The sequence below is a fragment of the Hyperolius riggenbachi genome, chromosome 12, assembly GCF_040937935.1.
Source record: "Hyperolius riggenbachi isolate aHypRig1 chromosome 12, aHypRig1.pri, whole genome shotgun sequence".
NCBI lineage: Eukaryota > Metazoa > Chordata > Amphibia > Anura > Hyperoliidae > Hyperolius > Hyperolius riggenbachi.
In genome coordinates this window covers 58,113,245-58,127,031 of record NC_090657.1, presented here as the reverse complement: position 1 = coordinate 58,127,031, position 13,787 = coordinate 58,113,245, and the positions used below count along the sequence as shown (strand labels likewise).

The window sequence follows — 13,787 nt, the reverse complement described above, 5'->3', positions numbered from 1 at the left end:
TTAAAATAGCAGAAAAAAATTGGAACAAACGTAAACGACATGTGATTCTCAAATGAGCCATTAACTTCAATGGCTAGTGGAATCACGTATTTCCATGTGCTGCAAAACACGCACAATTTAAACACTGTGCTTCCAGCCTAAAAGTGCGCACAAAAGGTTTAAATAATTAATGACAACAAAAGACAAAGAACTCCGCGAAAGAAGTGGCAAATATTTTATTTTTTTTATCTAAATTTGGTCAGTTTATTTTGGTTACAAGTAAATCTTTGCGTAGACCAGTCTAAAATATAGATACAGTATTATTCAATATTATCCCCAAAGAGTCATTTCTCATCGATCAATGGTAAAAAAATCAACACTACAAATGTGAAAAATACTCTCAACTCGGAAAATGCATACAAAAAAAGGGGCAACATTTTTCTATTATTCACAGTACATACGGTATATTTAAACATGTATCAAAAAATATAGAAAATCTATTATAAAAAGGCTAAACATATAAGGAGGGCTAGCTTAAACAGCCTGAGATATCACGAAGTGTAACCGAACTATGACTACTGTTTACTGGAAGCTGTTGCGCCCCCTCTGGTTATATCAGTTATTGCAACTATATTTGAATACCTATTTTTCTTATTGCTGAAAAACATGCCTTCTAGATCCTAGGAGTTTAAAAGGAGAGCGAATCAAGAGATTAAAGTCATGTTGTATATATTTTTTCTAGCTGATCTCTCCCTTCTGCCTGTCCAGCTAACCTAAACATGTACCCAGCACCCTCAAAATCCCCATCATACTCACCTCAGCCTTGGAGACTTTCCTTTCCACTTTTGCAGACAATATCCCCTCCCACCAGTTTCTGGACCACCTCCCACAAAACTCTGTGCTGATCCACCACTGTGAGCCAATCACAGTGCTCAGGAAATGTAAAAAGAAAAAAAAAAGGTGCTGATCCTTAAAGTGACCAGAGCAGTTGGTCCGAAATCAGCTAACCTGACTGGGTAGTCAGCCTTTTTTACCAACTTTTATTATGATCTGATGTGACCGGAGGAAGGATTACAACCCTCTTCCACTGAGTAACATACTTCATTTCAGGAGGGGCGTAACTAGAAATCATTGGGCCCACCTGCGTAACTTTGGTTAGGGATCCCTCCCCCCTGGCTTTCTGCACAGGTATACTGGAGGGGTAGAGAGGCTGGGGGTAGAGCAGTGCTGTACACGAGACCCTGCTGAAAACTGAATGGGGACTGTCTACAAATCTTTGTCTGCAATACTTTGTATGATTCCTTATCAGTGGCTGAGCAGATGCAGTCATTTCAACAACTGTGCAGAGAGCAAAACGTTTTTCTTCTTCTTGCCCTTAGTTGTCAGTCTCTCAGGACAGGGAAAAGAAACCTCTCCCACCACAGGGCCCCCTGTGGCTTCTGGGCCCCTCTGCGGCTGCATCCCTTGCAGGGTCTATTGTTACGCCCCTGCTTTTCAGGAATCCCATGCAGGACGGCTGGAGTTTATGTTCTCTATGCCAGAGATACCCAAGTGGCAGTAAACGGTTTGTTGCAGAACCAAGCGACTATTAGACCCATTTCATTAATTGCTCGTCTCAAATCTTCAGCAGCTGCATAGTCAGAGCAGGATCATCCACCAGGCATCCTAGGTAGGTGTCTGGGGCCTAGTGGGTGCCAAAGTGCCCACTTGCCACCTTCTTTGACCTCTCTCCACTTTTCAGTTTACCAAAAGAACCACAAGAGGGCCCCAACACCTTGCCTAGGGCCCCAATACATCTTAAAGAGACTCCGTAACAAAAATTGCATCCTGTTTTTTTATCATTCTACAAGTTCCAAAAGCTATTCTAATGTGTTCTGGCTTACTGCAGCACTTTATACTATCACTGTCTCTGTAATAAATCAATGTATCTTTCCCTTGTCAGACTTGTCAGCCTGTGCCTGGAAGGCTGCCAAGTTCTTCAGTGTTGTGGTTCTGTGATGCATCTCCCCCCTCCAGGCCTCTCTCTGCACACTGCCTGTGTGTTATTTAGATTAGTGCAGCTTCTCTCTGCTCTATTATCTTTTACAAGCTGGAGAAATCCTCCTCTGAGCTGGCTGGGCTTTCACATACTGAGGAATTACATACAGGCAGAGCTGTCTGCACTCTGCAGGAAGAAACAGCCTGACACTTCAGTGGAAGATAGCTGCAGGGGGAAAGAAACACACAAATGATCTCTTGAGATTCAAAAGGAAGGGTGTATACAGCCTGCTTGTGTATGAATGTATTTGCTATGTGTGGACATACTGTACATCAACCTACTTCCTGTTTTGGTGGCCATTTTGTTTGTTTATAAACAAACTTTTAAAAACTGTTTTTAACCACTTTTAATGCGGCGAGGAGCGGCGAAATTGTGACAGAGGGTAATAGGAGATGTCCCCTAACGCACTGGTATGTTTACTTTTGTGCGATTTTAACAATACAGATTCTCTTTAATCCATCTCTGTGCATAGTGGCAGTTACTTGGACTCATACAAGTGACAGAGGGCTGCGGTTTCGCCCGTAGCAGTATACGCCACATCCTGAGAAATACGTGTATTTTCAAGGCAGGAACATAAAGAAATACTTTCCAACAGCAAACAGAAAATTTGACAGAATAACGGCAAAGAATGTTGGTATTCTTAAATCTCTAGATAAAGCTAGTGGAAGATTTTTGCAAAACCATACGGGACTGGCAAGAAGGCAATCGAAAGCGCAAAATTAAGTAATACGCAACAGCCAATCAGAAACCATGTCATGGATGGTGGGCGTCCAGCAATGACGTAATTGGCAGTTTCTTGTGTGTAGCAGAACTCATGGAGAGGCAAGTGACCAGCGTGGTCAGGTGGTAGGTTTGTAAAGCTCTGATTTGCTGTTGTCACTTTCTGCTTTAGCCATGACAGGAAACAGGCTTGGCCAATGATCTGGACCAGCAAATCAGAGGCTCACAACTTATCACATGACCAAACTGATCACATGATGCTCCAGGAGTTCTGCTGCACAAGAGTAAAGCCCTGTACACATGCTAGATCACAGGTGTCCATGCTTGAAGGCCTAAGACATGCCAGTGTTTATGATGGAATGAGAAATGGAGAAAAGCGTTGTATTCGATGAACTCATCTCAGTACCACCAATTAATTTGAGCTCTGCCAAAAATGTGTGAGGACCTCTGTCCTTGAGGACTGGAGTGGGACATCCCTGTGCTGAATGAAACTCACCTGACATGGCCAATAACAACCACCTCTGCCGAGACTCTAGCTTGTGTACTTTGGCCCCTGACCCCACTCGGCCAGTGAATGGCTTGGCGGATTGCTTTAGCTGAATGACAGCTGAGAGCATTGTTCTCCCCACTTACTCTGCCCACCAAGTGACATCACACCAGCACCACTCAGTTGGCCCTTATCCCCTCCTCCGCATAGCAACAGAACTTCCAGACTAGCGACACCTGAGGGATCAGGTCCCAATCCCTGCAAGCGCCATGTCCTGTATTTGTGCACATGGCTCACAGGTGGCTACACACCTATTGTCTTGGCAAGCGATCGACCATCAAATTCCATTGATTCTGATGAAAATCAGTGCCACCAACAGCATGCCCAGTCGACAACTTGACCAATTTTGGGTGGAAGTTGGTCACGGTGTATCGATCGGACAGCTCAGGCCGTCATGCTCGATTGGGTGTGCGGCAGTAACGACGTACGATAATTGCAAATGACGAACATGACGGAAAACCCTGGTCACTCTATAGCAGCCTTTCTCAACCTTTTTACCCTGGAGGAACCTTGCAAATAATTTTTGGATCTCAAGGAACCACTGCAAATAATTTATGGATCTTGAGGAACCCCTGCATTTATTTTGCTGGAGGCATGGTCTTTAAAAGTAGGTGTGGTTGTTTATTTCACTTTCTTATTCTAGTGCTTTTTATCAATGTGCTCATTATTATTCTGATACTCCTATTATAATGTGCTCTATTATACTTCCCCTACGATGGGGAAAAATGCCAGGGAGCCCCTGCAGAGTACTCAAGGAACCCTGGGGTTCCAGGGAACTCTGGTTGAGAAAGCCTGCACTTTACATAGGACCCAGAGCCTTCCCTCTCTATAGGCAAGTATCTGTTTTTGTGTTTTTTTTTCCAATTTACATTAGCTTTAGGTTGCTTGATACACCTGGATGTAGGTGGAGGAGCAAAGAGGTTTCAGGAGTACTCTTATCTTTACATGAGCTTAAAAACTAACACAACGGAGGACCCCCAAATGGCAAAGACCACAGAGGCCTGTGCAGGAATGCCCTCTTGTTTGCTGGCCTTTGTAGTCTATAAAGCTGTTTGGACAGCCTGGTCAGCACTTTATATCGGGGGGATCTCGGGGGCTCTCCTCGCCGCTGTCCTCCGGATAGGTCAGACTCAGTGCGCTGGTCACCGGGTGGGTCCATGATGTTGTTTCTGTCACATGGCTGCGAAAGATAAAAATGAATGGGAGGGGTTACTTTCCAGACAACAACAACAACAACAGTAGACAAGTAGGACAAGCCTCCTTTTTTAGTTTGGAAGGGAGGGTGTACTCCTGAAACTAATGAAAAAAGATTTTCTGGTTGATTAACACTTTATTTGCAGTGCCCTTTTCCCACTGCAGAGTTCAGACGCAAATCGATTTTTTTTACGTAAAGGCAATCACAGTTTTTCTGCGTTTAGGTTGTAGTATATGTTACTGCACAGAAATCAATTTTCTTGCAATTTACCTATGGGGAGCTTGATGGAGTAGAGTGTTCAGTACAACCCGGTGTTTCAAGTGAGAACTCTTTACTAAAGCTGGGTGCACACATAACAGTGCGTGAAAGATCACGTTTCTGTTGTGCGTTTGTGTGCGTTTTTAGTGCATTCACTTTTTTCCCCATACATGCATTTTTCTAGTGTTTTGCGTGCGTTTTTATGCTTTTGCAGTTCGCATATACAAAACGCATATGCGCTTTGTATGCATTTTTAATGCGTTTTTATATTGCGTTTTATGCAAATCACTAGGAAGACAACAGGAAGCCAAAATACATCACAAACAATAAAAAAACGCATATAAAAATGCATGAAAAAAGCAAACAAAACACAATATATTGCATTCCCATTGACTTTCATTCTGTGTGCTTTTAAAGCATTTTTGAATATTATGCAACAAACGAATGAAAACGCATGTTTCAAAACGCATATGTGTTTTATCATTTTTCATGCGGCACATAGATTTCCATTAGCAGCAAAAACGCAGCGTTTTCCGCAAAGCTTGCGTTCCTGCTTAGTGTGCACCTAGCCTGAAAAAAAACATGTACAGATAAAATATATGCCATCAACAGGTAATGCAGCTTACTTAGAGCAGAGAGGAAAGAGTGAATACAGGAAATCACAATACCATAGAGATCATTGCAGCATAGTGCAGACAGTGACATCTTGTGGTTGCTTTACAACACTGCAGTTTAAAGTAATCCTGCTGATGCTACCAACAGTGCTGAGCCCTACCTTTTATTTCCAGGATATTGCAACTGCGTCGTACATAACGATGATTGCATGAAAAATCACGCTTCAATGCACGGAAAAGCACGCCTGTAAGCAGCAGCAAATGGCAATCAGTTCGCAGCGCCTTTGTGATTTGCAGTGGAAAAGGGCTCTAAAGGGGCCCATTTATATCTTCATCCGGTCGACTTCATGATCGATCGGATATCGTTAGTGGTATGAATCGACAAATCAATTTACCGACAGTTTCGTAGATCTGCTTTTTTCAGAGGAATTCCACTGGGCACAATTGAATCGATTGTGCGTTCCTTAATGTTTGTGCTCTAGAACGATTGTTTCCAATCAATTGCAATGATCGTATATCGCAATTGTGGTGTTAATGTGTATCTTAAAGAGGAACTGTAGTGTTTGCCCATTGTAAAATCTTTCCTCTCCCCGATTTACAGTCTGACATTTATCACATGGCGACATCTTTAGTCCTGCCAGGTGATCTCTGTGGAATGTTCGTTACTGAGAGTTCTATGCACAGAGAGAGATACTGCTTGATTGGTAGTTGAAAAAAGCTGTTATTTTCCACAATGCAACGAGGTTCACAGACAGCAAACTGTCAGGACCATGGCTCTGACATCATATTGTGGGAAGGGTTTCATCACAATATCAGCCATACAGAGCCCCTTGATGATCTATTCCAGAAAAGGTAACGATTTCTCATGAGAAAGGGGGTATCAGCAATTGATCAGGATGAAGTTAAATTCTGGGTCACAGTTCCTCTTTAAAGGAAAGGTCCGAGGAAGATTAAAAAAAAAGGGATCTACTTACCTGGGGCCAATCTGTCCGTCACCACAGCTCCGGGGTCCCCTCCGTTGCAGATGCTGACTTCGCCAGGTTGGCATATTCTATACCTGCACGCGGCCGCGCCACTTGCGCTCACGTGGCGTGCAGCGTCCTGCGCAGGCACGCCTGCGAGAGAGACCCTGGAGCTGCGATGAGGGACAGACCGGCTGCCAGGGGCTGGAGGAAGCCCCAGGTAGGTAGATCATTTTATTTTCATCCTTGAATGTTTCCTTTAAGGGTAACTCCGCTATAGAAAGCGGGACAGGGGGACATGGCTCCCAAAGAGGGTCTGTCCCTCCAACAGAGGGACAGTTGGGAGGTATGCCTTATTCCCAGATGACGCAGCGCTGAATCGATATGCAGTTCTAACATGTTGACATCAAACGTTCCATAAACACATACAGCGCATCAGAAAATGACAGCAGCAGATCCTTAATGCAGATGTGTGCCGGTCACTGCTCTTGGCGTTTCCTTATTGACCAGGCATGTAATAGAGATTATATACAGCCGCTGGGCTTACGAGACGCGGGTCCGGATAGTCATGTGTCAGGCATGACATTGCGCTGGACACAGGAGGCAGGGGGCGGACATCTGGTCACTGCAGGAGATTACTTCCTGATCACTCGATGCCCGCGTGTATATTTAGCCCGGTGCACAAAGCGTGGTTAAAGCGTTAGGACATGCAGTAATCAGCGCATTGAATAATCTCTGATTTAACTGTAAAACTGCCGTTATGGTGATAACAGCGTCACTTGACTGTCGTTTGTCCAGAATATCCAAGCTTGGTGGGTCGATGTGTAAATATGCCTACTAAGGGTACAATTTTTTGTGAACAATCGTAATTTCAATCAGATTGTTCAGATCATATTGTGTGTAAACAGAAAAGCTGGTGGGCCCAATCGATACTTAATGTGCTCACATTACTGATAATTTCCTGAGAGGGACATGTAGGCTGCCATTTTTATTTCCTTTTAAGCAATACCGGTTGCCTGGCAGCCCTGCCGATCCTCTGCTTCTTATAATTTAAGCCATACACCCTGAACAAACATGCAGCACATCAGGTACTCTGATTCAGGTTTTACTGGATTAGCCATATGCTTGTTCCAGGGTTTTAGCTCAGACAATACTTATGCCAGAAGAACAGCAGGGCTGCCAGGCAACTGGCACTGTTTACAAGGCTATAAATATGGCAGCCTCCATATCGCTCTCAGGTTCCCTTTAAAGCTGGCCACTAACGGTCCAATTTCTAGCGAAAAATCGTTTGAGCAATCAGAAATTCTTATCGGATTGGTTCTAAATAATCTCAGTTGATGAGCACAATCGATAATGAACGATTATAAAAATAATCGTCCGATTGAATTTTCGTTGAACCAAAATTTGGATTTTCTTGTTGGTTGTGATAGATAGGAAGCAATGATTGGTTAGTTGATGGTGTAGTGAACGATTTTTCGTCCGATCAGAATTTCTGATCGCTCTAATGATTTTTCGCTAGAAATTGGACCATTAGTGGCCACCTTAATTCAAACATCTGATCTGTATTCTTGTTTATGGTCTATGGCTAAAAATGTAAAGCTGCTTACTCACCGCTCGACGGGTCCTGCGACGTCCCCTTGACAACGGTCACTAGCGACGCGCCTCTTCCTGTCGGGGGGTTAAGCGCGAGGTCACACGACGTTCACAGTGGCGGGAGCGAGAATTCCAGCGATCGCGTTAGTGTTGTCGGGGATCTTAAAGATCCGATCTGCCGTGTCGGTCTTTAGTTATTGCGCATCGCTATGCAACGTTCGCAATCGTGCTTCTGTTCCCACCTGGCAACGCCGTGTAAAAATCCACAGTTGTCTGGAAAATTGTTGGGAAAATCACCAGGTGAGTTCAAAGCTTTAGAGGCAAAGGATCAGCAGAACAGCCAGGTACTGTGCATTGGTTAAAAGGAAACACATAGGACAGCCTCCATATTTCTGTCAGGTCAGTTGTCCTTTAAAGCAATTCTCGATCGGTGTACAGCATTCTTCCATAGATACTGTACAATTGCAACTGGTTTATACAATCGCAAGTTGAATTCTTTAATGCTGTGGATCGATTTAATAGATCTTTTCTTTTGATCTGCAACCAAAATATTGCTGCGGGGCCCAGTGATTTCTAGCTACGGCTCTGTTTGCTGTCCCCTTCTAAAACAGTCAATCCTCTCTCAGAGGAGGAGTCAGAGGTAATCCTTTAAAGTGAACCTCCAGGCTAAAAAATCTACTCAGCAGCACTGAAAAGGCTTGGTGTTTCTTTAACAGTTTCACAGCATCAGAACTTTGTTTTTCTTACCCAAGCCTCATTTTTAGCTGCACAGAAGAAAACTGCCTGGGCATTTTCTCCTGATGCTGTGCAAAGCATGGTGGGATTTCTGATGTTGTTGTTCTCCTTCTGCTGTTTTGGCGCAAATTTGTTTCTTTAAATTTTGAATTTGAGATTTGAAGCCTAGCGCGCGCAGCTGGGAGGGGTGATCAGGACACGGGACAGTTGGAACTGTGTTTCATGCTCCCTGTCACCTCCTTTCAACCAAAAAAAGATGGCTGTCCCCATGAAAAAGATGGCTGACCCCATGAGATCAGAAACTTTTGCCTGTTCTTTTACAACAGGGTGGGTAAGAGATTATATCAGGGCTGTGGAGTCGGTACAAAAATCTTCCGACTCCAACTCCGACTCCTCAGTTTATGAAACCATGACTCAGACTCCAACTCCGGGTACCCAAAATGGCTCCGACTCCTTAGTCTAATACTTAACAGGGCTGTGGATTTTGTACAAAAATCATCCGACTCCCGACTCAGACTCCTCAGTTTATGAAATCAACGGCTCAGACTCCAACTCAGACTCCGGGTGCCCAAAATTGCCCAGACTCCGACTCCTCAGCCCTGGATTATATTACCTATCTATTTTAATTAACATAACTAATGTAACTTAATCACAGTATGTTTGTTTAAGCTGAAGTTCCCCTTTAATGTGTGAACTCAAGTGCCCAGTGTTACCAAAAAATCACAAGCTCCGAAAGTCTTTTCTTTTCAGGATTTGCGTAAAGCAAGTTGGCAGCCATTATGGAACAGAAACAGCAGATTCTGCAACCTTCTGATCTACACAAAACTATCTGACCTTCGGAAACCAACCAGGTCTAACCTCGACCTTCCACCACCATCAAAGTTAACTAAAATTCTAAATGCCACATATATTTCCAGTATTTACTAGCAAATAGCAATACAAAGGCTTTTTTTTCCTCTTTTCATTTCTTATGAGAAGAAAATATGACATTTACAGTGAACATGTTTTCTCTGGAGGACTGTGTCCAGACCATCCAAAGACATAAACGCAGGTTTAAAGGACACCCGAGGTAAGAAATAGACTTATGAGATAAACAATTGCATCCATTCTCCTCCTTTAAATTACTTTTTTAGGTATCCCACAGGTTTAATTTATATTAAAATCTACAGTGGGATGCCAAAGTTTAGGCAACCTTGTTAAAGGGACTCCGAGCTCAAGTAAAAAAAGAAAGTTGTACTCACCCGGGGCTTTTTCCAGCCCAGTGCTGGTCGGGAGGTCCCACGACGGCGTCCTGGCTCCTCTCCTTCTCCCCGCTCCGGAATGGCTGACCGGACGCAGCCCGGGCGACACTCTGCTGAGTGTTGGGCTGTTCCTTCCGCGTATGATGCGGCTGACGTCACACGCCGGCCACCGTGGTGACGCGAGGCGGCTGGCGTGTGACGTCATCCGCGTCATACGCGGAAGGAACAGCCCGACACTCAGCAGAGTGTCGCCCGGGCTGCGGCCGGTCAGCCATTCCGGAGCGGGGACTAGGAGAGGAGCCAGGACGCGGTCGTGGGACCTCCCGACCAGCACTGGGCTGGAAAAAGCCCCGGGTGAGTACAACTTTCTTTTTTTACTTGAGCTCGGAGTCCCTTTAATCGTCATGTTTTTCCTGTATAAAACGTTGGTTGTTAGGATAAAAAATATCAGTTAAATATATCATATAGGAGACGCACACCGTGATTTTTGAGAAGTGAAATGAAGTTTATTGGATTTACAGAAAGTGTGCAATAATTGTTTAAACAAAATTAGGCAGGTGCATAAATTTGGGCACCACAAAAAAGACATGAAATCAGTATTTAGTAGATTCTCCCTTTGCAGAAATTACAGCCTCTAAACGCTTCCTGTAGGTTCCAATGAGAGTCTGGATTCTGGTTGAAGGTATTTTGGACCATTCTTCTTTACAAAACATCCCTAGTTCATTCAGGTTTGATGGCTTCCGAACATGGACACTCTTTAACTCCACAGATTTTCAATTATATTCAGGTCTGGGGACTGAAATGGCCATTCCAGAACATTGTACTTGTTCTTCTGCAATCTGCATGAATACCTTAGTGGATTTTGAGCAGTGTTTAGGGTCATTGTCTTGTTGAAAGATCCAGCCCTGGTGCAGCTTCAGCTTTGTCACTGAATCCTGGACATTGGTCTCCAGAATTTGCTGAAACTGATTGGAATCCATGCGTTTCTCAACTTTGACAAGATTTCCAGTACCTGCACTGGCCACACAGCCCCACAGCATGATGGAACCACCACCATATTTTACTGTAGGTAGCAGATGTTTTCTTGGAATGCTGTGTTGTTTTTCCTCCATGCATAACATCCCTTGTTATGCCCAAATAACTAAACTTTAGTTTCATCAGTCCACGGCACCTTATTCCAAAATGAAGCTGACTTGTCCAAATATGCTTTAGCATACCTAAAGCGACTCTGTTTGTGCTGTGGACGGAGAAAAGGCTTCCTCTGCATCACTCTTGCATACAGCATTTCCTTATGTAAAGTGTGCTGAATGGTTGAACAATGCACAGTGACTCCATCTGCAGCAAGATGATGTTGTTGGTCTTTGGTGCTGGCAGTGGGTTGACTCAGACTGTTCTCACCATTCATCGATTCTGTTTATCCGAGATTTTTCTTGGTCTGCCACTTTGAGCCTTAACTTGAACTGAGCCTGTGGTCTTCCATTTCCTCAATATGTTCCTAACTGTGGAAACAGACAGCTGAAATCTCTGAGACAGCTTTCTGTATCCTTCCCCTAAACCGTGATGGTGAACAATCTTTGTCTTCAGGTCATTTGAGAGTTGTTTTAAGACCCCAATGTTTCTACTCATCAGAGAAAATTAAATGAGGAGTGAAAATTACAACCCCCTTAAATACTCTTTCTTATAATTGGATTCACTTGTGTATGTAGGTCAGGGGTCACTGAGCTTACCAGGCCAATTTGAGTTCCAATAATTAGTTCTAAAGGTTTTGGAATCAATAAAATGACAACTTTGCCCAAATGTATGCACCTGCCTAATTTTATTTGAACAATTATTGCACACTTTCTGTAAATCCAATAAACTTCATTTCACTTCTCAAATATCGCTGTCTGTGTCTCCTATATGATATGTTTAACTGACATTTTTTTATCAAGGTTGCCCAAACATTCGCATCCCACTGTACTTTTTAAGTTTTTACTGTTTCATTGTTTCTGCTCAATGACACATTCCTTAAAGTATGCCAGAGCTAAAATCAAAGAACTATTGACTTGCTCTATCTCTTTCCTGGTCTCAGAAGTCATTTTCTGATAGGAAAGTGTTTTATGGTTGTAATTCTTTTATAGTGAGGGTTATGCTGTAGTCCGACTCAGTCCCAACCCAGACAGAAACTGCCACAGGTATGTAAGTGACAGAGAAAGAAAAAAAGGAACACAGCATAGTTATCAGTGCACTTGGCACTATACAATATAATACACGTCTATCTCATCATGTCACCTCGGGTATCCTTTAACCAAAAAAAGTGGATGGGATTTGGAGTCGGAGCCAAGGCGTCAGAGCCAAGGCATCGGAGCAATTTTTGGGAACCTGGAGTTGGAGGTTTCATAAACTGAGGAGTCGGAGTTGGATGATATTTTTTCCCATTCCATAGCCCTGCAAGGGCTGTAGAGTTGGAGAAATTTTGGGTATCTGGATTGCGTTGGTGGTTTCATGAACGGAGGAGTCATAGTTGGATGATATTTGTTCCCATTCCATAGCCCTGCAAGGGGTGTAGAGTTGGAGCAATTTTGTGTACCTGGATTGCATCGGTGGTTTCATGAACTAACGAGTCGGAGCTGGATGATTTTTGTACTGACTACATAGCAGACTACTCTTCAAAATGCATTATTTTTAACTATATTGTAAGATACTTATGGAGGCAGGAGATTGTCACAGCTATGGGTCAAGAACCTCTGTACGACGTAAGTATATTGTTTTTTACTTCCAGACAGCTCATGCTAAACTATCAAGCAGACAAGCAGACAAGCTATTTGTAGTTTCACTCCAGCTCTGCCTTAAATAATTAGCAAAACTGGCAATTTAGTTTTACTTTTTTAAGGATAGCTCGACAAGCTAACAGCGCAAACCAATCTCAAACGTTCCGGCGACGGCACCGCTGATCAACTTCACAGAACAAAGAGTAAGTGAAATTCCGGTTATTCCACATCGACTCGCAATTTCTCCGAGCAGAATAGGTAACATGCTGAGATCTCATTATTTTCTAACATCATCTAAATGTATGAGAGAAGCAAATGCTAAAGCAAGGTGTCCGCCACTTCTGCACTTTTCTAATTAAGTTTGATACAATTTTTGTTATTGACTCGCGTACTCCCAAAACGATTATCTCCTCTCTGCGCTGTCGTTTGTTGCGGGCGTTTTTTTTCCCCTCTTCTGACCTCTGATCTTCAAAACTTTATTACTTTTGTTCTTCTTAAGTTTGAAAAAAGTACAACAGTAAAATAAGCAGCAGAGAAAATCCATGCATATTTCACTTTTGCACATTATAAAAAGGGAGGTAAAACTACCGCTTCGCTATAAATCACTGGTAAGGCATCAGAATGGTTAAGGCCCGGTTCACACTTGCGTTTTGATCAAATACTTACCAGTGGCAGGTCCGTTCTGAGAACATCTGTTCGCCATCAGGATCCGGTCAGGTCACGTTCAGTTTGCATCCGGATCTTCTTCCATTCTTCATGCGTCCTGGATCCGTTTCCTTTTTCAAAGAGGGGCCTGGAAGGTCTGGAAAAGCGCTGGAGTCCTTCTTGGGGAGAGCCTGCTGTGCGGACATCATCCTCCTCGGCCCGCGGGGCCCTGCGTCTGGATGGTCGGGTCATTCCGTCCTCCGCTGTGTTCTGGGGTGGCTGTGGAGAGGCTGGGGGCTGTCCGGCGCTGGATACATCCACATGGCCACCTGTACCATAGAGAACCCCACAGGAAGTGGGGTAGGATGTCCGGCTTACATCCGGAAGTGTGTTGTGCACTTCCATTTCTCATCAGTTCCTCTTGTGCTGGATTTCTTGTTCGGATCCGTCCGGCGGCGGTGGATGGAGGACCGGTCCGGAAAATTGGAGCAGGTTGGAAAATTCCGGACC

The 13,787-nt window shown here is 43.8% G+C and overlaps 1 protein-coding gene across 3 annotated transcripts in view; it reads right to left on the bottom strand.

Annotated features, from left to right (window-relative positions):
- Positions 1-212: 212 nt before the first annotated feature.
- STXBP4 (syntaxin binding protein 4) overlaps positions 213-13,787 on the bottom strand; it is a 190,140-nt gene continuing 176,565 nt past the window's right edge. For 2 of the 3 annotated variants that reach the window (XM_068263627.1, XM_068263625.1), the window contains exon 17: positions 213-4,464. In XM_068263627.1, coding sequence (XP_068119728.1) covers positions 4,350-4,464 — 115 coding nt within the window. In that variant the 3' untranslated portion in view covers positions 213-4,349. The remainder of the gene's footprint in view (positions 4,465-13,787) is intronic. The other variant, XR_011025330.1, reaches the window with a different exon arrangement.